Below are 23,142 nucleotides of genomic sequence, written 5' to 3'. Positions count from 1 at the left end.
GGGGAGGAAGAACATATGTCAGCAGGTGGAGCGACAGATCCATCAAAATCACAGTGTCATGAGCGCGTGGCGTGCGCCTCCGCCTGCCAATTAGCGAGTGCTCATCATTAACGATTTTGTGTTTCAGCCACGTTCATCTAAGTGACCGTAAATCACGGAGAGAGAGAGAGAGAGAGAGAGAGCGAGAGAGAGAGAGAGAGAGACGTCGGAGAGAGAGACGTCGTCGGGTGATGCGGTCCAAATGGAGCTGTCATCACGAGGAGGACAAAAATAAAAATTTAAAAAAGGGTTTATTGTGTTTTTTTAATTGTTTATTGTTCAGGAAAAGCGATACAAATAAAAAGACCTTGTTGATTCAAGTCTGACATATACGTTTTTTGTTTTTAATAACATTATTTTCACGAAGAAGGCACTTGAACGAGTGATCTGGGAAGGGGAGTGTGAAGGTTGGAATGTAAAACTTCATTGGGGGAAATTGGTGTTTTTTGGTGTTGCAGCAGCGTCACGAGAGTGTTTACAGTAGACGGGTCTTTTTTCCTTGGCACTAAAACTAAAACTAAAGTCCGTCGATGCATAAACAGGGTGGTTTGGCTCAGGCACAGACGCCTGTGAAATACAGTCAGACGTCGATGCTTCAGTGGAGTATCTCACTTTGTGTAAACGCTCAAAGGAGGAACAGAAACTGTGAGTGAGGCGGCAAAGGTACCTCGTGTTTGTACGTAACAACGCTGCGTTTAAAAAGTCGTCCGCGGATGTAAAAGACCAGTTGTTTTCACATGACTGGATGGAGTAGTGTCGTGTTTAGAGGACTTATAAAAGGGGAACTCATTATCACTTCTGTGAGTGTTAAAAAGGGGGGATCATCACTTTAATCCAGACTTTCACAAAGTTATTCCTGCGATTCAGGACGACGCAAGCACGGCCCCGATCGTCCTAAACCACAGGAAGAAAATATATGAAGTGTGTAATGAAGTCATGTTCACCCTTTACCTTTACTAAAGAAAGTAAGGAGGAGGAGGAGGAGGAGGTGGGGGGGACTCTACGCCTGGGCGAGGGCTTGTTTGAGGTCTCGGAGCAACATGGACGCCATGACGCTCTTCTCTGTGTTGATGGTGAGCAGGGCGGCGGAGGACTCCTTCAGCTCCAGAGACACCAAGACCAGGGCTCCGCTGCTGACCGTCCGCCCGGCGAACCTGCGGGAGCGTACGAGAACAGGGGTCAAAGAGTCAGTTCTTACAGATCCAATCAAAGAGTTTGTTCACAAGTAGAAAAACGTCTGCGTTCTGTACGAGCAATTCAATGGCGCTGAGCAAAAGGGTGAATGTTTGTTGCTTTCTTATCTCATTAAAAACACTTTCACTCATGTTAGGTTGGACCAAATGATAAGATAAGCACAGCAGGAACAACAGACAGCGGAGTTTTACGTTTCATCTTCAAACATCGTCTGCCCAGAAGTGATTTGTGGTGAAGTGTGACGTTGCATGATTCGCTCTATCTACTACTACAATCTCATCTCATCTCATCTCATCTTCAGCCTCTTATCCGGGGTCGGGTCGCGGGGGCAGCAGCTTTAGCAGGGGACCCCAAACTTCCCTTTCCCGGGCCACATTAACCAGCTCTAACTGGGGGATCCTGAGGCGTTCCCAGGCCAGTGTGGAGATCTAATCTCTCCACCTGGTCCTGGGTCTTCCCCGAGGCCTCCTCCCAGCTGGACATGCTTTCTTATAGATGAAAATGTGTCTCACTGAAGAAAGAAGTGTTTGTAGAAAAGTTCACACGTTCGACCGTTGCTGGATGCAGCGTTTATACCAGGAAACAGTATTTTTAAAGGATGATACGCCAGATTCAAAGACCGGATTGTCCACAGTAGCAGGTGCAGTGTTTCTGGAAAGAGATGTAATTTAAAGCGTCTTTATTCGAGCACCTCCCTCAGCTGCTGAATGAAAGTTTTGTCCATTGATATCAAAACACACATCTGTTTCTATCTCGCTCCGTTAGCGACAGCAACCCACAAACAGTGAGGTGCAGCTTCTATATGACTGGTGCCCAAAGTCTCATTTAATTGGATGTTGTTGAGTCCAGGATGAGGCAAACATTTGAAACAGGAAAAGAAAAAAACAAGGATGTGATGTAAAAACATAATATGTGGCGTAGATAAATGAACACAGGCAAAAGATTAAACCTGAGAAAATGTATTTAAATAACATGTTCAGTGCTGTGAGACTCGTCCATGTAATTCTGGGGGTGAGTGAGTGATATTTTTTTTTGCAATCGGTTAAAACAAAGGTGACCAAAATAAATCCAAAGACGAAACCATAACAACAACAACAACAAAACACTGATCACAGATTCTATATAAATAGCGTTTCCATCAACCTGTCAAACAAATCTCATGTGTTGTTTTAAAAATATCTGAAAAAATAAAAAACTGTGTATTTCCGTCGCCCTGGCTGAACAATCGGTATCAGAATGAGGTTTATTGTCAGGTAGGTCGTCACTTGTTTGATGCACACAGTAAACACATTAAGAGGAAATACAAAAACTGAAGGGAAAATACACGAGAATGTAAATAAAGTGCAGACAAATTGCAATAAAAACTGAAAAAGATACGATAAAGAAAGAGTAAACAAATATGTATAACTGTCAGAGTTGGAGAGCTGTACAGTGTATAAAATATATCAGGGGGTGTGCGTGCATACAGCTTTTATAGTATATTTATATATCAGGCCGACGCTACAGGTCACAAACATCACGGACAAACAGACTCAGAGACTTTTCTAGAGCTATCACTGCAGTCAATAACAAACAATAAAACAACGTAACAAACTACCTCAATGTTACAAATATTGATCACATCGATCAGATTTAAAATTTAGAATCTAAATAACCTGAAACAAAGCCACTTTAAAACTCTTGTGCAATAATAACATGCTCCACCCTAAATATACATATTTTATTTTAGTATAATTTCTGTTTATACTGTTCCCCATCTGTTTATACCGTTCACATTATTATATTGTTTATACTATATTGTGTGTTTATTGTTTATTACTTTTCTAAAAATGTACCAAGGGGGAGTAGCACTCCAGTTTCGTTGTATGCAAATGCAATGACAATAAAGGCTATTCTATTCTATTCTATTCTATTATATATATATATAGATATTTATTACTGGGCAGGATGATGGGGCCTGTTGGTGTCTGGTATTTCGGGCCTTTAAACAAAGACACGCACAAAAAAACATCCTTTTGTTGTAGAATTAAACTAATTCAAACACTGGACGACTTCATTATTTAACCCTTTTTATTACTTTATTCCTATTTTTGTTAAACGAAACTGAAATACGACACAGTGCCAATCTCTTGCTTTTCATAGTGTGTAAAAAAAACAAACACCTGGATGTGAAGCCGACGGCTGCATCAGTGAACAGTTAACGTATCACAAACACGACAAAGAGATAAACGTGTCGCCCGGCCTCCGCGCTTAACTCACATTTCTAAAATCGTCACGTTAGAAAACTCTCCAACACCTCGCACCTTGTAATTACTCTAAATTAGCGGGTGAGACAAAGAAGGAAGATGATGTGACAGGAAATATAGAGAGCAGAGTAACAGACAGTCTATTATCCCAGCTGACTAAAGAGCCATTAGGGCTGAGACACGCCCTTCCTGCCAGTCAAGCTGAATTTAGCCTGTTTTTATGGACTGTGGGTGTCTATGAGTGTGTGGGAGCCCCCTGGAACAGCGTGGGGGATGTCCCGTCCCACCGGTTCCCTCTGGACCATCCGGAGCGAATTCTTGGTCCACGTTTCCTTGGATACCGTCCCTGCAGACTGGAGGGGCAAATCTGGGCACACATGGTCCCCATTGAGAGTGCTAACAAGAGGCAGACAGGGGCTATGACCCAGGGTGACCCTCTTTTGAGGGTGACGGAGCCGAGCCGAGCCCCCTCTGCATCTCTGGGCCTCACGTGGCAAACTCCCAGCCATCTGCCTCCATTTAGCACTACACGCCTGCAACAAAGACCCCCCGTGGCAGCCTGCTTAGGCCTGACAAACAGCCCACAAAGAGCCCCACTTAGGCCTGACTAAAGCCTGTGAAGAGCCCCCGCAGGACGGCCTGCGGACAGGCGCTGTCACAGAGCAGCGTGCTGCGCGGAAGCAACGGCTAGCACGTCCACCAATTAGCACACACAAGTTAAAGACGGGGGAGGGAGGGGGGGCAGTGAGGGGACATGCATACACAATGAAACGCTGCAGTGTGTCTGGGGGTGTCTCTGGGGAGCTGCTAAATTACCATCAACAGAGGAGAGGGAGTTTATCAGGGAGCTCTCAGGGAGGAGAGAGAGTCCTCCTCAGGCTTAATTAAAATATTAGCCACTTCAGCAGGAAACACAAGGATAAGAGGATTAATATCTCAAAAAAAAAAAAACCCTCTTTGCTTCTTTGAATAATTCAGGGGTTGTACATCAATCCAAATTGCTAATTGTGGAAATTCAAGATTTGTCCTCTATTTGGTTCAAAAACAAATATTAATAGCAAAACAAACATCATAAACACGCGTACAGTTAACGTACATCCGCTTCCCTTCAGCCCCCCCCCCCCCTTTTATCCCCACTGTCAGCAGCTTAAGGTGTCTATGTGGTCCCTGTGGCTTTGCTAATGGATTTAGGATATAAATCTATCATTTACTCAGCCAGTTAACACTTCCCCGAGGCTGCTTTCATTTCGTCTCAGGAGACGCCGCTGTGGGCTTTTGTTCATGTGTCGTAATAAGAAGCCGGGGAAAGAATCGAGAGCGTGTTTTGATTTGCGTGTTTTGATTTGCGTAAGCGTCTATTTGCTTTGAATATTCTCACTCTGCAGCAGGAGCGTGCACGTTCAGGTGCACAGATCACATCCAACACAACATCAGTGCATTTTTATGGGACTAGGAGGGGAGGATTAAGAACAAGCAGGGCCTTAAACGGGTCATTGGTATTCTCCTGCACTCTTCACACACTGGGCTAAACACTGGATTAATTGCAGTGTATGGAAAGAAAAGCAAAGCATAACCCCTGGACTAAGAGCAGGCGGATTGGCATCGATCGGCAGGGCTGCGGCTAAGCATCACTCTCCAATTATCTGTGATTCTCCTCAGTGCAGAGAGCCTGCGTGTGCCATCTGCCTCCCCTCCACCCTGCCACTGCAAACACAAAGTGGGCTTCACCTTTACATTCACCCTCACGCAGAGACGACACAGGACTCGGAGGTTTGTGCAAAACGAGACTGCAGGACTTAACCCGCAGCGAGTACATCAAGCCCGCTGCGTCTCAAATAAACATTCGACCACCTTGACTCTCTTGAAACAAAGGTTTGTGCATGATGTTTACACCGAAATCAGAATCTCGGAAAAGCCGAGGCCACATGTGCGGTGGCTGCAGCTGGATATCATTGCTCCATCCTGGTTCTTGGCCAGGTGGACAAGTGGTGGAGCGTCCTTCAACTGAGCGGTCAGTGAGGGCCAGACCGGAGCCCAACACACGCGAGCGGACTCGGGCCAGGCAGATTGCCAGAGCTATTAGCCCCGATTAGAAGCAGGAACCCTCCATGGCATCTCCAGAGCTCGGCCATACGGACAAACTGCAGCACTGCGCTCAAAGGGCAGAGGGGCAGGCGGACGGGAAAGGAAGCAGAGGACGAACAGACTGTGGAGGCTGCCGGAAAAACAAGAATTCAACCCAAGGAAAGCTGAGCTAAACGTGTAAATGTGAGCGCACACTGCATCTTCATCGTCGTCCATTAACAACCGACATTACCGCGGATACGCCGCACTCTTTGTTTCATCTGAAGATAGATCATAAGTCTGCTGAAGCCGTCTATAATAAAGTGTCCAGACGTTTAATTAGTCAAGTTATAAACGAGAGTCAATTAAATCTTAAATAGGAACAAGAATTCAACTTCACAGAGAAAAAAGAAAAGAGGGAAATTCAGTGTTTCGAGCAGCGTGATTTAATTACATCGAAGTGTAAGGCAAAGAGAAAGCGTGGCTTATAAATCAAGGGCTTTAGCTTTTTTTTCTTTTTAAATTAGGCTCTAACCAGAGAGATTGGCAATGCATGCAAAATTCGATCAAATTTGCTTTCAAACGGACTGAAAAATAGAGCATATTTATTCTATTCCGCCTGTTTAGACATAAACAAGAACAGCGTTTTCTACATTTGCTTTCCTGCTTGATTTATTGCCATCCTCCTTTCCAGCAATCAATTTCTGTGTTTCAGTGGCATCCACCCCCCCTCTCCCCCTCCTCTCCCCTCCTCTCCTCTCCTCTCAGCCTCGAAGCTGTTTGGGAGAAGCAGTGCTGCACCCTGCTGATAAACAAGAGGAGTGCAGGGATGCAGAGAGGGGGGAAAGGCAGGCTGTTGCTTTGTTAAACAGAAAACTGTGTTAACTCCAATGCTGCAATCTATCACACACACACACACACACACACACACACACACACACAGTGCCTGAGGTTGGTTTTAAAGCACATGCGGTATGTGTTGAGTCTTTGGGATTCATATTGTAATCCCATCCATTATTTCTACATTAAAGCCAAAGTCTCGCTCCTCCGAGGGCAGATACTTTGTGTGATCTTCCCCTGGATTAGAGGAGCCTTTCTCTGGGGGGGGGGGGGGGGGGGGGGGGGGGGGATCAGAGGAGAAAAAGAAGGTCCTGGATGGAGGTCACCTCACACGTCACAGTTAATGCCAAGTGACCTGCACAATAAGCTCTCAGTGGGTGTATCCGATCAGATCGATCTCTTTGCTCCCAGCACGTGCGTGTGTGTGTGTGTGTGTGTGTTATATTCAAAGTGTGCACACAAAAACACCCAATTTACCAGCGCTAAAATGATTAGCTGCCATTTCTTTTTCTAGATCTGAGTGTGAAAGTGAATCAAATGCTGAGTATCGTTCTACTGGAGAAGTCTCCGTACTGGAGCTCCATCATCGGCAATAATAAACGGACCTACTAAGGGCAGCGAGAGGCCGACGACATGGTGTCTCCATTATTTTAAGAAGCCGTGGCAACTCTGGGAGACTGTCTTCCTCTTTAGCTGTCACAGTGGCAGGAGAGAGAGATTGATAGCATGCAGTCATTTGAGCTATTGGTTATTCTGAATGAAGTATGGGGCGTATTGGAGGCAGGCCTCTCCCACTGGCTCACATTGATTTCCACTCACTCTTTCAGCTCTCTGTGCCCTTGTGCTACTGTCGCGCTCTTATTCTTTTCGACTTCCTCGCTGTCCCTTACTCATCCTCTCCTTCCTACGTGTTTCCTCTATTCCTAAAAAAAACCAACAAGATCATTCAAAGGCGGAGAGGCAGAGACATGTCTGCACAGAGCGAGGCGCAAAAAAAGAAGAGAGGAGCAGGAGGAGGACGCGTAAGGGATGGAGTGAAAGACAAAGAGGAAGTGAAAGAGAGACACAGATGGGGGTGCAGAGATGACGTGAAGGAGAGACAGAGCAGGAAACAGAGGGAGAGAGGGAGGTGTAATTATCTATCAGGTGTTCGGGTGTGCGTGACAGAGGAGGAAGCTCATTAGCACACTCTGTGTACACCAATTACACAGGCAGGCTTCTCAGGGCATTCCCCTGGCATGTCTGTGTGTGAGGCTGGCGGGGGACACACAGACACTCTATGATACACGCGCACACACTGTTCAGCTGAGCTGCGTCTAAAACACATTTACAACAGGCTTGCACTTTCTCACTCTCAGACAGAATTCACAAAATAGCGTGAACGTAAGATTCTGTGGTCTGCATGTAGACTAACTTTACTGATATATGAAGACACGTGGTTCTCTTTGCTTGCTGCACAAATTAAATAATTGCTATGGTAACGATAACCATCAAAAATATGCTTAAAACTTGAATGGAACTAGAATCAATTTACCTCACACTTAGGGGCATTTTGTGACCATCATTTGAGTTTGTGTGTGACTGAATTTTACATCTGGTTGCGCATTTTTTAAACGTTAAACAAATCTTTGGCGGGCCAATGGGTGTGAGAAGGACAGGGAATCGCCGCCAGACAATCACTGCGGTCAAGTGAGCGGTCATCCGCTTTTCCAAAGTCAAACCACAAAGATAAACACTTTAGGTATAGTGCATTTTGAACTGTAGTTAACTTATAACCCACACGGACATGTGACTAAACTCTAGATCTGTGTTTCCACCACAGCCGGTACTCTTTAACATAGGCACGGTTATTACTGGACGGTCAGAGCTGTGGCCATGCCATTTCATTCCTCGCTGTGAACGTTTGCACTGATCATCGGATTTTAGTGTTTCTAGCTCCACCCTTTAGCATCGGATCCGTGTGCTAGGTACCTCAACGGAGGTGTAACACAATAACGGGACAGAATGGAGCAGTTCTGTTGGGGCCGCGCACAACTTTTGACCACGCAAATGGAAAAAATGGCCGTTGTACTGTGTAACGAACTGAATGGGACTGGAAAAAAGGCTCTATTGTGAGATGCTCCGTCAAAGGTTTCATAGATAGTTGGCTGGTTTAGTTCAATGTCTCTAGAGAAGGAAAAAACATCTGCTGAATATTGGTTTAAGTATTGTAAAAGTCCATAAATAGCGTGGTTAAATGATCTGAGAGTACAGGAGACAAACATCTAAAAACATTCAGCAGTAAAAAGTGAAATGTACGAAAATGAAGAATTGTATAATAACAGTGAAGTGATGATGATGCATGCGTGCAGTTCACCTGTGGACGTTGTCTTGGCCGGATGAAACCACTCCCACGTTGGCCACCGACAGGACCTGCTTGCAGGTGGCCTGGCTCGAGGCGTTTGCTGTTGCCATGGTGATGGTTGCCGAGGTCTCATTCATGCCCAGGAGCTTACCTGAGAGGATGCAAAAATGTGCAGCCATCAAAGGAGAGCCCGCAGAAAACAAAAGACAAATCTGGTCCATTAAATGTCCAATTTGAACTTAAATATACGGCAGCTACGTTTTACAACCCCACAGTCACAATGTTACGCTTATAAAGTGTCTGTGTGGGACCTGGTTTCATGACTGACAGGGATGGAACAATAAGGTAAAATACATTTTAATGGTAACTAAAATAAGAGAAGCTACACAATAAAAAAAAGCACCTTCTCCAATAAGGCAAATAGACTTAAAAAGAGGCTGAGGGCTGCTTCATGTGCACTTAGTAGAGAGCGAGGATTTGAGAGAAAGAATGGAGATAAATATGAACAAGTTAGGTCGAAATAAAGAGAGGGTCTTAAAAGGCAAACATAATGAAAAACCTGTAAACCTGAAAGAATTCATTAACGTCACTAGATTGCTATGAAGCAGCCATTTGCTAGAGAGAAAAGGGGAAAGTAAGTAAAGCTTTGTTTAGAAGCACGGCCAGTTGTTCTTCTCTGTTTTGTGTCTGAGTGCGAGGTGTACTCGAAACACAGTGAATGACGATTAATTAAAGGCCGAAGCAGCATTAAGAAGGCACTTAAGAGCGCGCTGGTGGCTTAGATATGAGTTTCCTCTCAGCGCTCAATAGCCACCGCGGTAAGAAGCTCTACAGGTGTTTGTGCTTTGTGTGTTTGTGCAGGAAAAATACCATTAAGTGCTTCATAAGAGGCAAGCGTTTTGCATTAATGACAAAGGTGAGGAAATGTTTATTAGTGGCAGGCGACCAGGGGTTTATTTATTTATGACGCACGTGTTGGGTTCATTAATGACTCTAAAATTGCCCCTAGGTGTGAATGGTTGTCTGTCTCTGTTCGTCTCTATGTGTCCTGTGATAGACTGGCGTCCTGTCCAGGGTGGACCCCGCCTCACGCCCGATGTCAGCTGGGATCGGCTCCAGCCCCCCTGCGACCCCGACAGGGACAAGCGGTTGAAGATGAATGAATACACTAGAGGAGACAAACGCTAATTCTCTCATTTTAAGATTTAAGCCCCAACCTTTGTCACTGAGTCCTACAATGTTGCACAATTGTTATTAAGTCTGTAAAGTGTGTTTTTGTCAGATGGTTACAACTTCACCTGAAACAGTTAAATCACCTTTAAAGCAAAGGCAGTTGAGTCAAGAACAGAAACGATGATATGAAATGTTTTTGGCCCCCTGCAGCTTCTGTATGACACTGGACATTCAACCGACAGCAGCTGCTCCGTAAGTCAACGATGTACGAACGAACGATGTAAAATCGTCACTAACTGTGTGGCGCATTTGATTTTAGCATCTCCACAGACACTATTTCTGGGCAAAGCAGCAAATACAAGTGCTGGGGTCATGTGATTGATCCCTACTGTGACTTAACTCACTCTTTGATGGATAGGAACGTAACACACCGTTAACTAGATGAACATCTTACAGATTACAGTTTTAGATTGATTCAACGTCAGTGATGGGAACTGATAACAAACTGGAATTGTTATCAATCCCCTTCGTCAGTGCCTGCATGTTTGTTTTGACAGTCCTGCGTCGCAAAACAATGTTAATCACACACGCTGATGGAAACTTGCAATGAGGAAGAAATGGTCCAAAGTGTGGCTCATTTACACCATTAAGGAGAACAGCAGCGCTGCAGTTAGTAATGTATGTAAAATGATAATTTTCAAGAGGATGTTGTATTTAGGATCTTCAATGTGTTTAATCCGGTTTCCTCCCACAGTCCAAAGACATGCATGTGTTAGGTTAATTGATGAGTCTAAAATCACCCGTAGGTGTGAATGGTTGTCTGTCTCTGTTCGTCTCTATGTGCCCTGTGATAGACTGGCGTCCTGTCCAGGGTGTACCCCGCCTTACGCCCGATGTCAGCTGGGATCGGCTCCAGCACCCCCGCGACCCCGACCCCGGGATAAGCGGTTGAAGATGAATGAATGAATGAATGAATGTGTTTCACCGATGCAAACATGGATGCAAATGTAACCCACCTTGCTCCTTGCTGAAGTCCTGCTCTGTCATGGTACTGGGCATTAATAGCTCTCCCACAGCGGGCTGGATGGACACGCTGAACTGGTCCTCCTTAGTGCTAAAGGGAGCAAAACAACAGCAGGGGAAACTTATTCACACGATATCTAACATGGAGGAGGAATCTTGTGAACCAAGAGTTGCAAGACAACGTTCCCTCCTGCTCCGTAATTCAAACCTCAGCCCGGGTGAATGGATGACGACGTGTGCGTGTTTTGAGCACTTGGTGTGTATTCATGCTCCTGTTTGTGTATTAAACGTTTCTCTTGTGATTGCCTTGCAAACCGCGCTCTGTGAATGGCATCTTGGGCCCTGATTGATTCCCCCATCCTGAACAGATTTTCTGATAAGGTTATTGATCAGCTGAGCAGCGGTGCCGATGGCATTCAGCGGGTTGATTTGGAGCCGGGGCTCATTACGGCGGGAATAATTGTTATCCCAGTGAACTCGGATCAATCGTGGCTGATGTCTCACCTGGGAGTGCCGGCACAGAGCAGGTAGGGGAAAAGGAGAATTACAACACATGAGGGGGGAAAAGGTGAAAAGCATGATGCAAACGAACACAACAGTAACACAAAGAGACACGTAAGGCGGTTGTGATGATGAATCTGGAGTCACAGGATGAGAGCAGCAGCAGGAAACGGTAGTGAAGAAGATGTTCGTACATGAGTGGGTGTCAGGTTGTCTTACCACAACTGGAAGTTGGCTGCTTGTGTCGAGTCGCTGAAGTCAATACCCATGGAAACCGTCATGGAGGCCTCTGGCTCCAGCCGCTCTGAGAATGGAAAAGAGGGGAGGAAAAGACGAAGAGGAGGAGAAGGAAGAGTGAGTGAGTGACAAGGGCACAGTGTGCAACGTGGGGAAGGATGGAGCAAAGGGAGGGGAGGTGGTGGTGGTGGTGGTGGAGGAGGAGGTGGGGCGGCAGCAGAGTGGAACAGACAGGCATCCACACCACTTGTGTTTTCTACTTCACAAAGCAAGGCCACCGTGTGTGAGAAATCTATCCTTCAATCACCCCCCCCCCCGATACACACACAAACACATACACATGAAGGACTAGCATATCTCCAAAACAACAGGCTTATCAGAGAGAGCGTCAGCATCAAGAGAGACGAGGTGAGGGGGAAAGACTGACAGAGTGAGCTAGACAGAGAGTTAAGGAAAGCCAAAAAATGCTGAGGAGAGAGTCTGGACTGGTGGAAAGGGAGGGGAGGAGGAGGAGGAGGAGGAGGAGGAGGAGGGGGAGGTTAAGGATGAGAAGAGGACAGACGGACAGAAACATCCTCCACACTTCCCCAGTTGGCCTGTGTGTTCCCCACTCCGTGGAGCAGGGCTGTTTTACTGCGTAACTCTTTTCCAACAGACGGAGGAGACACTCGGAAAACAGAGCCATCACGGGCTCCCTTCACAGCCAGCCTTCACTTCGACTCTAACACGCCTTTATCCTTTCTTTTTTGTTATTATTGCCTCTGTATCCTTCTCCCGTGTCTCCCACCCTGATGTGAGATCAACTCTTTACAATGCGATCTGAAGTGAGGACTGAAGAGTAACATTTATAGCATTTATCTTCTTCTGGTATTCATGAATTTATGGTATTTGTTCTAGAAATCAGAAAACATTACGTGACATTCAGTGGCTGCGACATGTTCTTTTGAATGTATACATTTCCACTTCCCTCATTAGGGGCATTACTCAGAATAAATCACGATACGTTGCCCGACGTAACGATGGCAGCACGATACGGTGATTCTGCGACACACCGCGAGACAATCGTCTACGATGCATCACAATATCTGTGTCACTGAAGAAGAAAGAAAGACCCTGAATTATGTTTTTATTCACTGAATTGTGATCTGAACTGAGATGAAACGTGTCCACCTCCACATGTGCCATCATTCCCATGTGAAATGACTTATATATTATATATTCTAACACGCTTTTATCCTTTTTTTGTCTTATTATTGCCCCTGTATCCGTCTCCCATGTCAACCGCCCTGATTTGAGATCAACTCTTTACATACAAAGTAACATTTCTAATATTCATCTTCTTTTAGTATTTATAAAATTAACAGTTTTCTCTGGTCGTATCGGCCAATCACAGATGCATACGTGACTATCTGTGTCAGTGTAGATGTTTTCCAATATAAAAACCTTATTTTCAAAACATTAAATGCAGAAAATGATGCTTGCGATGTTTCGAAATGGTGTCTTACACTTATTTTTTTATTTATATGGTCAGCGATTGACTGATACTGAACATACAGAGCTATTTATTGATTTAATTTTTTTATTTATTTTTTATTTTACATGTTCAGCTATTCATTGAATTTGAACAAACATTACTATATATATTTTATTTTATTTATTTTTTATTTACATGTTCAGTAATTGATTGAATTTGAACAAACAGTAGTATTTTTTGATTCATTTTAAAGTGGTAAGCAACTGATATTGCTATTTATTTTAAATGTAATTTATTGAGGAAATGTCCGTGGACACAAACAGTGAGCAAATCTAAAATACTTTCTAATCTTAAGCCTTTAAATTACGCGTTTAACAGCCGTTCATACAACAAGAAGAACCAGGGATGGAAAGTAACAACAGTTCAGACTAAACACAAACCATGTAATGCATTAAACCTTTACGAACACGCACAAAACACCACCAAATATGTGTTTGTGTTCGTCCTCTGCAACTTATCCAAAGCAACTCCAGCCTGCAGCTCGCAGCTCGCAGTAGCTCAATCGATCCGAATTACCCAATGTTGTTTGGCTGCTTGAGTTCCTTCAATGCCCAATCAATCCAATGCAATTGACAGTTTTAATGTGCTCCACTGCACACACACACACCCCTCCTGTGAGTGTGTGTGTGTGTGTGTGTGTGTGTGTGTGTGTGTGTGTGTGTGTGTGAGCGTGTGTGTGTGTGTGTGTGTGTGTGTGTGTGTGTGTGTGTGTGTGTGTGTGTGTGTGTGTGTGTGTGTGTGTGTGGGAAAGGAAAACTCTTGAGGGAGCGCTGTTCTCCGTCTTATTAATATATACCGAGTGTAGCAATCATACAGCGGCGTGACAAGAAATATGGAGATGGTGCATGTTTGTTTGTCTGATCGATACTAATGAACAGGGATTATGTGAAGGACTATTGGCTGAGTCCACATGATAGCAAACAGGCTTAAAATGCTCATTTAATATCTGTCCGGGGAAAAGGATCATAATGTAGGTAGAGCTGCGGTCAGGAGCGCCGTCATGATTGAACAGGACACAACTCATGTTATTATACAGTGTAATGAATGTGGCTGCTCACGTTATCGATGGATTACATTATATTCTGGATGTATACCTTACTACATGTGATGATTTTACATATTATACTGCACTATTTTACACTAACGTATGGTTTTATTCAGGTATATTAAGCTGTAAAAATGGCGCCGCCCAATGTTATATCTAAAAAAAATCTTCTGCTACCCACTCAAAACTTTGATCGCAACTTTGATCAACACACGAGACTAAGATGAAGTAGTAGTAGTATATGTGGGGCTATACGGTAGTGTGGTGGGTAGCACTATCGCCTCACAGCGAGAAGGTCCCTGGCCCTTCTGTGTGGAGTTTGCATGTTGTCCCCGTGTCTGCGTGGGTTTTCTCCGGGTTCTCCGGCTTCCTCCAACAGTCCAAAGACGTGCAGGTGTTCGGTTCATTGATGACTCTAAATCACCCGTAGGTGTGAATGGTTGTCTGTCTCTGTTCGTCTCTATGTGTCCTGTGATAGACTGGCGTCCTGTGAATGTCAGCTGGGATCGGCTCCATCGGCTCCACTGGACCAGGACCAGGACCAGGACCAGGCTGGGACTGGACCAACTAACTGGTGTGGAGATCCAGGTATTTAACCTCTCACTGGGGCACTGATGTCACTGAAACCCTTTGTGCTCTGTGCTGTTGTTATATTATTGTACTGCATATTGTTTTATATTACACTACTACCTTTCACCGTATGCCATGCATCCTATCCTGTACCATTATACTTTATCATGCCATACTATATATTATGTTAATATGTTCTGATATTAGGTTTTTGCACCATACTCGTATATCATAGTTCTATTATATCTCTATATTCACACATACAAGTGTCAGTATATCGACCGTCTGGTGCGCACTGGCGTCAGATTTGCCGTCAATGCTACGAATCAATGAGTAACATTGGATCTACCTGCTGCAGCCGGAGTTATTTTTACTCACCGACGGTGTTAAAGCAGTGGATGTTCAGGCTCGCAGGGCTTCGGTCTCCTATGTGGATCTCCTCCAGGCTGTGGTCTGAGCTGTTTGTCAGTATGACCTGCACGGACACCATACTGGGCTGGTACAAACAGGGCTGCCTGGGGAAATGGTACTTGGCCGACAGACCTTTTCCTGTCATGTGGTGAAGCAGCTCGTGGGTTTTCACAGGGCCGAAAGATGGAGTGGTGACCTGGAGGGACGTATGAGAGATATATTAGTTTGTTTTTTGTTTTTCACTAACATTACCCATCTGTAATATGCAACGAGAGAGAGAGAGAGAGAGAGAGAGAGAGAGAGAGAGAGAGAGAGAGAGAGAGAGAGAGAGAGAGAGAGAGAGAGAGAGAGAGAGAGAGAGAGAGAGAGAGAGAGAGAGCGAGAGAGAGAGAGACAGAGAGAGAGAGAGAGAGAGACAGAGAGAGAGACAGAGAAACAGAGAGAGAGACAGAGAGAGAGACAGAGAGAGAGAGACAGACAGAGAGAGAGAGAGAGAGAGAGAGACAGACAGAGAGAGAGAGAGAGACAGACAGAGAGAGAGAGAGAGAGAGAGAGAGACAGAGACAAAGAGAGCGGGACAGAGAGAGAGGGACAGAGACAGAGAGACAGAGAGACAGACAAACAGACAGATAGACAGATAGATAGATAGATAACTTTATTTATCCCTGAGGGGAAATGAGGTCATCGTAGCAGCGGTACAAAACAATCAGAAGTACAAAAAATAAAATAAAAATACAAAATATGAACTACAATAAAGGTACAGTATCTCAGATAAACACTATATTACAATATACTATGGGGGTTTTAATGTGCAAGAGAGAGAAAGGTGCATTTCAGTGATAGGTCACTTCGAGTAGTGTGAGTTTATTCCCTGAGCGTTGCTCAGCGGTGCTGTGCAGCGTCGTAGAGTCTGATGCAGCAGGTAGGAATGATTTCCTGTTACGTTCTTTAAGGCAGCGAGGTTGGATGAGTCTGCTGCTGAAGCTGCTCTGAAGCTTGTCCAGGGTTTCGTGGAGACATCGTCCATGATCACCAGCAGTTTTGCATCCTGCACTCCACCACCTCCTCCAGGGTGACAAGCTTAGAGCCGACAACAGACCCTGCCTTCTTTATGAGTTTGTTCAGTGTGTTCACGTCTTTTGCTTTGATGCCCGCGCCCCAGGACACCACAGAAGAAGATGGTGCTCGCGACAACAGACTGATAAAACATCTGAAGCATCCGGTTGCAGACATTGAAGGACCTGAGCCTCCTCAGGAAGTAAAGCCGGCTCAGGCCCTTCTTGTAGACTGCCTGTGTGTGCGGCCAACTCCAGTTTAAAAGCGTCCTGTGTTCAGGCTAGACGCTGAAATGAATATTCAATGTACTGCAAATCCCCTTTTCACCTTATGTATGGACAATGATCTGTTTATCTACGTGCAGTAATGCTGATATGTACACTCTACAATGTGAACGTGTTGCTTTTCCAAGTAAAAACAAAATAACGAAGCCGTTTTGTGCAAACACACAATGCTGACAACCACATCACACTTCTGGAGTATAAGAGAAATGAACTGCAGTGTGGGCTGGTTGATATATAAGCAACTGAGCTCTGCCTGAGAACAGAAGCAGAGAAGGAAGATGAGAAAAACAGTACATGCAGAACATAACACACACACACACACGCCTAAAGCTCGCCGCGTCAACACGACATCCAGGGACGCCTTGCACATTACAGTGCAAATGCATCCGCACAAGAAAACAGATTAATACAATACTCCGATCTTTCCATCGCCTAGATTCATGCAATTCATCACGTCCGATCAGCAGGCAGAATGCAGCACTTCGGAGTGGAGTGGGACCGAGGGTTGGCTGATGACTCCACCGTCAACCCTCCCTTCATTAACTCTGTAGGGTAAAGAGGAGCCCATTTAAGAAATGTCCTCAATCAGCCCGGTTAGATGGAAATGTGCTGGATGCTCGGTCAAACCAGGCTGAATAAAAACAACCTCTAATGAATAGAAACGCAAGTGCCTGCATGGGCAAAACCTGCTACTCACAGACCTTTTTAAAAAGGGGCTTTTACCTTTTCAGAGGCAGGAAATTGCATTACCGTTGAGAGTCCTGGCAAAGAAAGGATGTGGATGTGTATTCTTTCCCCTAATAATAAACATATTTCTGTTACTGGCCGTGTTTCCACTGCATGGTGCTGCTCTGCCAGTGTTTTTCCACTGCTGATAGCAAAACCCTCATCGTGGGCGGGATTCTCAGCTAATTAGCGAGGCTGAGTGACATCGTATTCAACGCAACACGTGCTGATTCAATTGTTCGTACGTAGTGTACGGCGTAGTTTTGCGTCCGCTAAAGACTGATGCAGGGATGAAGTATTTTCGCAAGGAAGCTGGCATCGTTCTTGTTACGTCGACAAAAGAGCAAACAGGATGTTTCCATTGAGTTTTGGATTACTACGGAAAATAAGCTTTGTGGTGAACAAAGGTTTAAGATACTTAGAAGATAATCTGGACAAATGACTACTGCTTTTATAATTTTTAAAATATAGATGCAACCATCACAATTCACAAGTGGGTTATTTAATATCATAGAACCATCCATCCATCCATCCAACCATCCAACCATCCAACCATCTTTCACCGCTTGTCCCTGTCGGGGTCTCGGGGGGGCTGGAGCCGATCCCAGCTGACATCGGGCGTGAGGCGGGGTCCACCCTGGACAGGACGCCAGTTTATCACAGGACACATAGAGACGAACAGAGACAGACAACCATTCACACCTACGGGTGATTTAGAGTCATCAATGAACCGAACACCTGCACGTCTTTGGACTGTGGGAGGAAACCGGAGAACCCGGAGAGAACCCACGCAGACCAAGAACATGCAAAACTCCACACAGAAGGGGCCCAGCCCGGATTCAAACCAGGAACCCTCTTGCTGTGAGGCGACAGTGCTAACCACCACACCGAAAACATATTCAAAAGCTTTATTGACTTTAAGACGAGGGAATCAGAAGTGCAAAAACAATAAAAAATTAATTTCTGGGATTCAGGATTAATTTCTGCAGCACCACATTAATGGTAGTTTTGCCATTTAAATAAAAACCGCGGTCCTCGGGACTTCGACTGAGGTGGTGCAAAAAAAAGTACCGGGTACCGGCTTCAACTTTTGGAGGGGATGCAAAACAGAATCATGAAAAACTGAACCAAACTGCAGCACGGTTTGCACACGTGAGCAGAAATGTTTCAGTTCCATAAGGAAAGGAAAGTTTCTAGGTTGTGTGCATGCAGGATTTACTCTTCCCCGTCCCCTAACGGAACAGAAAGAACATTAGAAATGGTTGCTTCTCTTCTCCCAAGTCTGCAATACAAACCGAACTTTGGGTTTTTCCGACCGTTGCACCACAAGCCTTTTCTACTGGAAAACCAAAAACAGAGAGTTAGCAGTACCGTGCAGTGGAAGAGCAGCATTACAGCAACATTTCTCACACTTTATCACTTGACGTTGACAACTGTCAGCTCTCGTCAGAAAGACGAGGTGGGTTAGCCCACAGAACGCACTTAACACATTGCACTGTCAAACACGAGGACATGCAGGTAACACACATGAACTTCAGACACACCTCAGCAGCACAAAGTTATACTGAGCATCACAAAAGCACGACAACTTTGAGTAGTTTTCTTCACGTCAAGGAGATCTGTCTGCGTTGAGTGACGGCTCTAATTATTTCAAAACATCGGGACGAACGAAGCCATTCACACCCTCTAAAACACAACACCTAAATATACTCACAGGCTGACACAGAGGCTACACTGGAAGAGTTCAGAGACTGAAAAAAATGTAATTAATGCCTCAAAGTGATAAAAAACGAGTGCACAAAGAAGTGGAAAGAGGGCAAAAATAGTAAGAAATACCATTTAACTTTTTATAAAAACACAACAACCAAAACAGATCCTGTAAACAACAGACTTAAATGATTAAGCAAAGAGTGCGGACTAATTAAGTTCATTTAATTTGACTAAAAATACGATGTGAAGGAACACAGCGGAAACATGCAGCTCACAGTGACGGAGTGGCGTCGGTGTACATTGTGTCGTTGAAGCCGGAAGTACTGGCAGTGTATTGTGACACGGGGTGAAAAAAAAAATGTACAAGGCGTCCTCCGATTTGTCATGTGGCAGCATGAGGGTGAAGAATTGGTTTGACGTGCGACAAGAGCAGTGGAGATGGGTTTCAGTGTGTTCACTTCACAGGGTGGGAAATAAAAACACTCGCTATCACCACACAGGAGCAGCGCGACATGAAAAGACCAGCGTCGAGTGTTAAAACATCTGAGAGGTTGGATATGTTTACCTGCGAATAAGTCACAAAACAGGAAGCTATTTCATCAATATTAAGACTAACGAAAACCTGCAAAAAGTATAGAAAGTTGGCTTTGAGCGCCAAAACCATTTTTTCAGCTAAAGCCTAGTGCGTTTGACCAGTGTGAGTGCACCCCCTCCACTCATAACAGCGGTACGCTTGCCGTCCACGGCCCGCCTGAGAGAGGTGGGCTTTTGTAGAGCCCGTTTGCACATGTACGGGTACAACACGAGCATGATGCCTACAGCGGTTCTGACGTCATTTATGTGCGCCTGTTCGGACATAGAAATTAGAAGGACGGACCATGCGCGGACATTTAACAACAACAACAATGGCGGCAAAAGGTTCACGTTGGTGTGATGTGGAGGTGGAGTGTTTACTGCAGATTTGGTCGATGAAAAGATTCAAAAACAGACGACAAGATGCACAAAAACTCAGAGGTCTATGGAAAGATTTGACATCATCAATGCGTGTGACGTGTTACGGCGTGATGTCGTATGGACAGCGAGAAGCATTTGCGCGAGGCCCAGGCAGTGTGAGTACAAACGGGCCTGGGCGCGGGGGGAGAGGGAGGGGGGACAAGTACCCTAAAGCACGGGGCACGGTGTGGGAGGACAGTGTGAGTGCGCCCTTAGACTATATTTTTGGGTGAAGTTGTTGTACTCCCCTATTTGTTGCGTTGCAAAGAGAAGCTTCCCTCTGTCTGCTCTGTTTCTGTCTTCTCTCACTTCAACAGTAAAAACAAGTAAGTCATGGTTCCAACATAGGTAGAGCGGTAGAAGGGGGATAAGTCTGAATACTGACCTGCTGCATGTGTACGCAGATTTACTACAGTGCGCGTGGAAACTCTGATTACCCGCGGAGCACCCCAAACTGCAGCCCATAAAACCAACGCCTAATAAACTGGCAACTGAGTGCATTTGTGACCCGTTGGATGTGAATCTTGTGTAGCGGCGAACATGCTTGTTTATCACATAAGCACCAATATAAAAACATTTCATAACAATAGCCTGCCCAGGTCACATCATATACAGAGTGTCCCATCACAACACCCTCTCTCAGTCCCCTTGACAGAGCAGTGATGCCTCTTGTGTGCAGACCGCCCATGCGCCTGTAAAAAAAAGGAGGTCAAACAAACATTTGTTGCCGCGTTGCAACGCCGCCGCGCCCTCACAAGCGCCCGTCACGCCACCGCCGGCCCTGCAAATTTATCGGGCCACTTTTGGATGTGTCAGAGCAGTCGGTGTCGATCAAGCCGGCCATAATGTTTGCCACCCCATCAACAACAGAGATTTACCTCCCTGACAGACACATCCCGCTTCAAGGTCCTGTCTGACGCCTACAGGAGCGAGGAACGGAGACAGGACGGGGCTTCAAACTGCTTATCATCACCAATTTGACACAGTGGACAGTTAAAGCCTGACACAAGTGCCCACACAAGCCCCTCCGCTCTCCCGTACGTCGTTGTCCAGCACGAGCACCGTAACGCCTCAAGTGTAAATAAGAGGAGAAGAGCGATGTAACCTTGACTTCTCTGTCAGTCACCCTTTTCTTTCTTTGGCTCCCGTTCCTCCACCCTGGACAGGAAGGAGGGAGCTGACAATGAGCGGAGGAAGTTGATTGAGAGGCTCTATTATGCATCAACTTAAAGGAAGCTCCCGTGATGGATGACACAGACACCAGTCACCTTCAGAGCCCCGGACGCCACGCTCCCGGCATCCTCTCTGGCAAATGACCTGAAAATCCCGCTGACATATTCAAAAAAAGGGGGAGCCAGGTAGCCTTGTGCCGCGTGCATAAGAGGGCCAATTTAAAAAGAAAGTGGCGAGGGGAGCACAAAGATGTATGGGCGCATAATGAAAATCCATTTCTGCTTTTCAGAAACCGTCTGCCTCCAACGGCAGCGACAGGATTTCATTATGGTCTACAGGAGTCGTGCGGATTAAGGTAAGGGACATGTGTTTGACTTTAGGGCCTAATTGTTCCCCTCAGTCAGGAGATGACAATTAATCGAGGGGCGTCCCGAAGACCTTGACTGCAAATTGGATTAAATAAATGTTACTACAGACCATCTTAAAACTACTTTAATGTAACAAGAAGTCCCTCCCGGCGCGTGTAGACAGAGGTTACTTCATTTACGCCAATTTGTCGGTAAATTAGCAATTTTAAAATGATTAATTTTTGAAATTTTCCATTAAAGAACATTAGCAATAATAGAGGATTGTTATTCTGAAACGCTATTGTCCTTCGTCGAGCTTCTCAAGTATCATTAACAAAGCGCACACGGTTTCTTTGTCTTAGCATCAGATTCAATATTTTTATTATCAATTAATCGGCTGAAAAAATACATAAATGTGCATCTTTCTAGGGCATTTCAATTACGAGTAGCTTTTTTCATTCTTTGATATCGTGTAGTCTTTAACTTCACTTGTAAAAGATGAAAGTCCCTTTTGTTTACAATAACCAGTGTTTATTTGGGGGTGGCAGTAGCTCAGTCCATAGGTGCCTTGGCTGGGAACAGGAGAGTCCCTGTGTGGACCATGTATGGAGCGTGGACTGGTGGCTGGAGAGGTGCCAGTTCATCTCCTGGGCACTGTTGAGGTGCTGTTGAGCAAGGCACCGAACCCCTTACTGCTCGGGGCGCTGGTCACTGGCAGCCCCCTCGCTCTAACATCTCTCCTTAATTGCATGTATATAGGTCCTGTGTGTGCATGTGTGTGTATTTCGGGCCTGTGTGTGTGTAACATGAATAATAAATAATTTCTCTGTTGCGGGATAAATAAAGTAATTCTTCTTTCTTCTTCTACTTGAGGGTCTCCCTTTTCTTCCTACTTTATTCTTCTACATTAATATACTTTTACTTCCTTTTGTTTTCTTACAGCTGGTGAAAATGAACTGAAAACTGTTTAAGGATTCAACTTGTTTTCGTTTAAATTGGTTCGTGCATTTTCTAGAATAAGGTATCATTTGATTTTTTTAGTAAAAATCCCTATTTTTTTATTTTTATTTCAACAATCTCAAACCCAGAATAACATTTTTAATGCAGGACGTTGTAATGGAGTATTTTTAAACCGTGGTTTTGTATCTTTTGCTTGAGTAAAGGATCTGAACACTCCCTCCATCACTGAACGAAACAAGCCGGGTATTAACACGGCGCTCATCACACTATCACGCTATCACGCTGGATACGGCATCATGTGTTTGTAGATTCCCAGATAAAGGGTTAAGACCCTAATTCCCTTGCTTACAGTAATTAAAAGGCTGTGTTTTGTTTTTGTTGAAACCGGTGGAGGTCTCGGTTGTTGCAGCAGACGATGGAAACACGCGTATGATTATCAATATTTGCGGGGGCCACAGTTGTGACCTGTGTTACGTTGTGACCTGTGTTACTTTGAGAAAAAAAGGACAACTGCGAGTGACAAAAGGAAGGAAGATTAAATGCCGATGCAAAGATATACATTCTCAGAGACGACAAGCCAGTCCTGAGCAAAGTGATGAAAGAAAACGCTGCTACAGGTGCATTAAGACACAACCAAAGTATCCACTTGCTGCGTCGGCCCCTGCACTGTTT

At 45.0% G+C, this 23,142-nt stretch overlaps 1 protein-coding gene across 2 annotated transcripts in view; it reads right to left on the bottom strand.

Moving 5' to 3' along the window:
* Window positions 1–325: 325 nt before the first annotated feature.
* Window positions 326–23,142, bottom strand: part of ap3b1a (adaptor related protein complex 3 subunit beta 1a) — a gene marked incomplete at its 5' end in the record, with an annotated part of 70,108 nt that continues 47,291 nt past the window's right edge. For both annotated transcript variants that reach the window (XM_083930415.1, XM_083930414.1), the window contains 5 exons: window positions 326–1,193; window positions 8,740–8,878; window positions 10,917–11,014; window positions 11,644–11,728; window positions 15,189–15,417. In XM_083930415.1, the coding sequence (XP_083786541.1) occupies window positions 1,040–1,193; window positions 8,740–8,878; window positions 10,917–11,014; window positions 11,644–11,728; window positions 15,189–15,417 (705 nt within the window). In that variant the 3' untranslated portion in view covers window positions 326–1,039. The remainder of the gene's footprint in view (window positions 1,194–8,739; window positions 8,879–10,916; window positions 11,015–11,643; window positions 11,729–15,188; window positions 15,418–23,142) is intronic.

Source organism: Echiichthys vipera (assembly GCF_963691815.1).
Source record: "Echiichthys vipera genome assembly, chromosome: 16".
Lineage (NCBI taxonomy): Eukaryota > Metazoa > Chordata > Actinopteri > Perciformes > Trachinidae > Echiichthys > Echiichthys vipera.
Note: the sequence above shows the minus strand (reverse complement) of the source record. Positions and strands in the feature narration are given on the sequence as shown.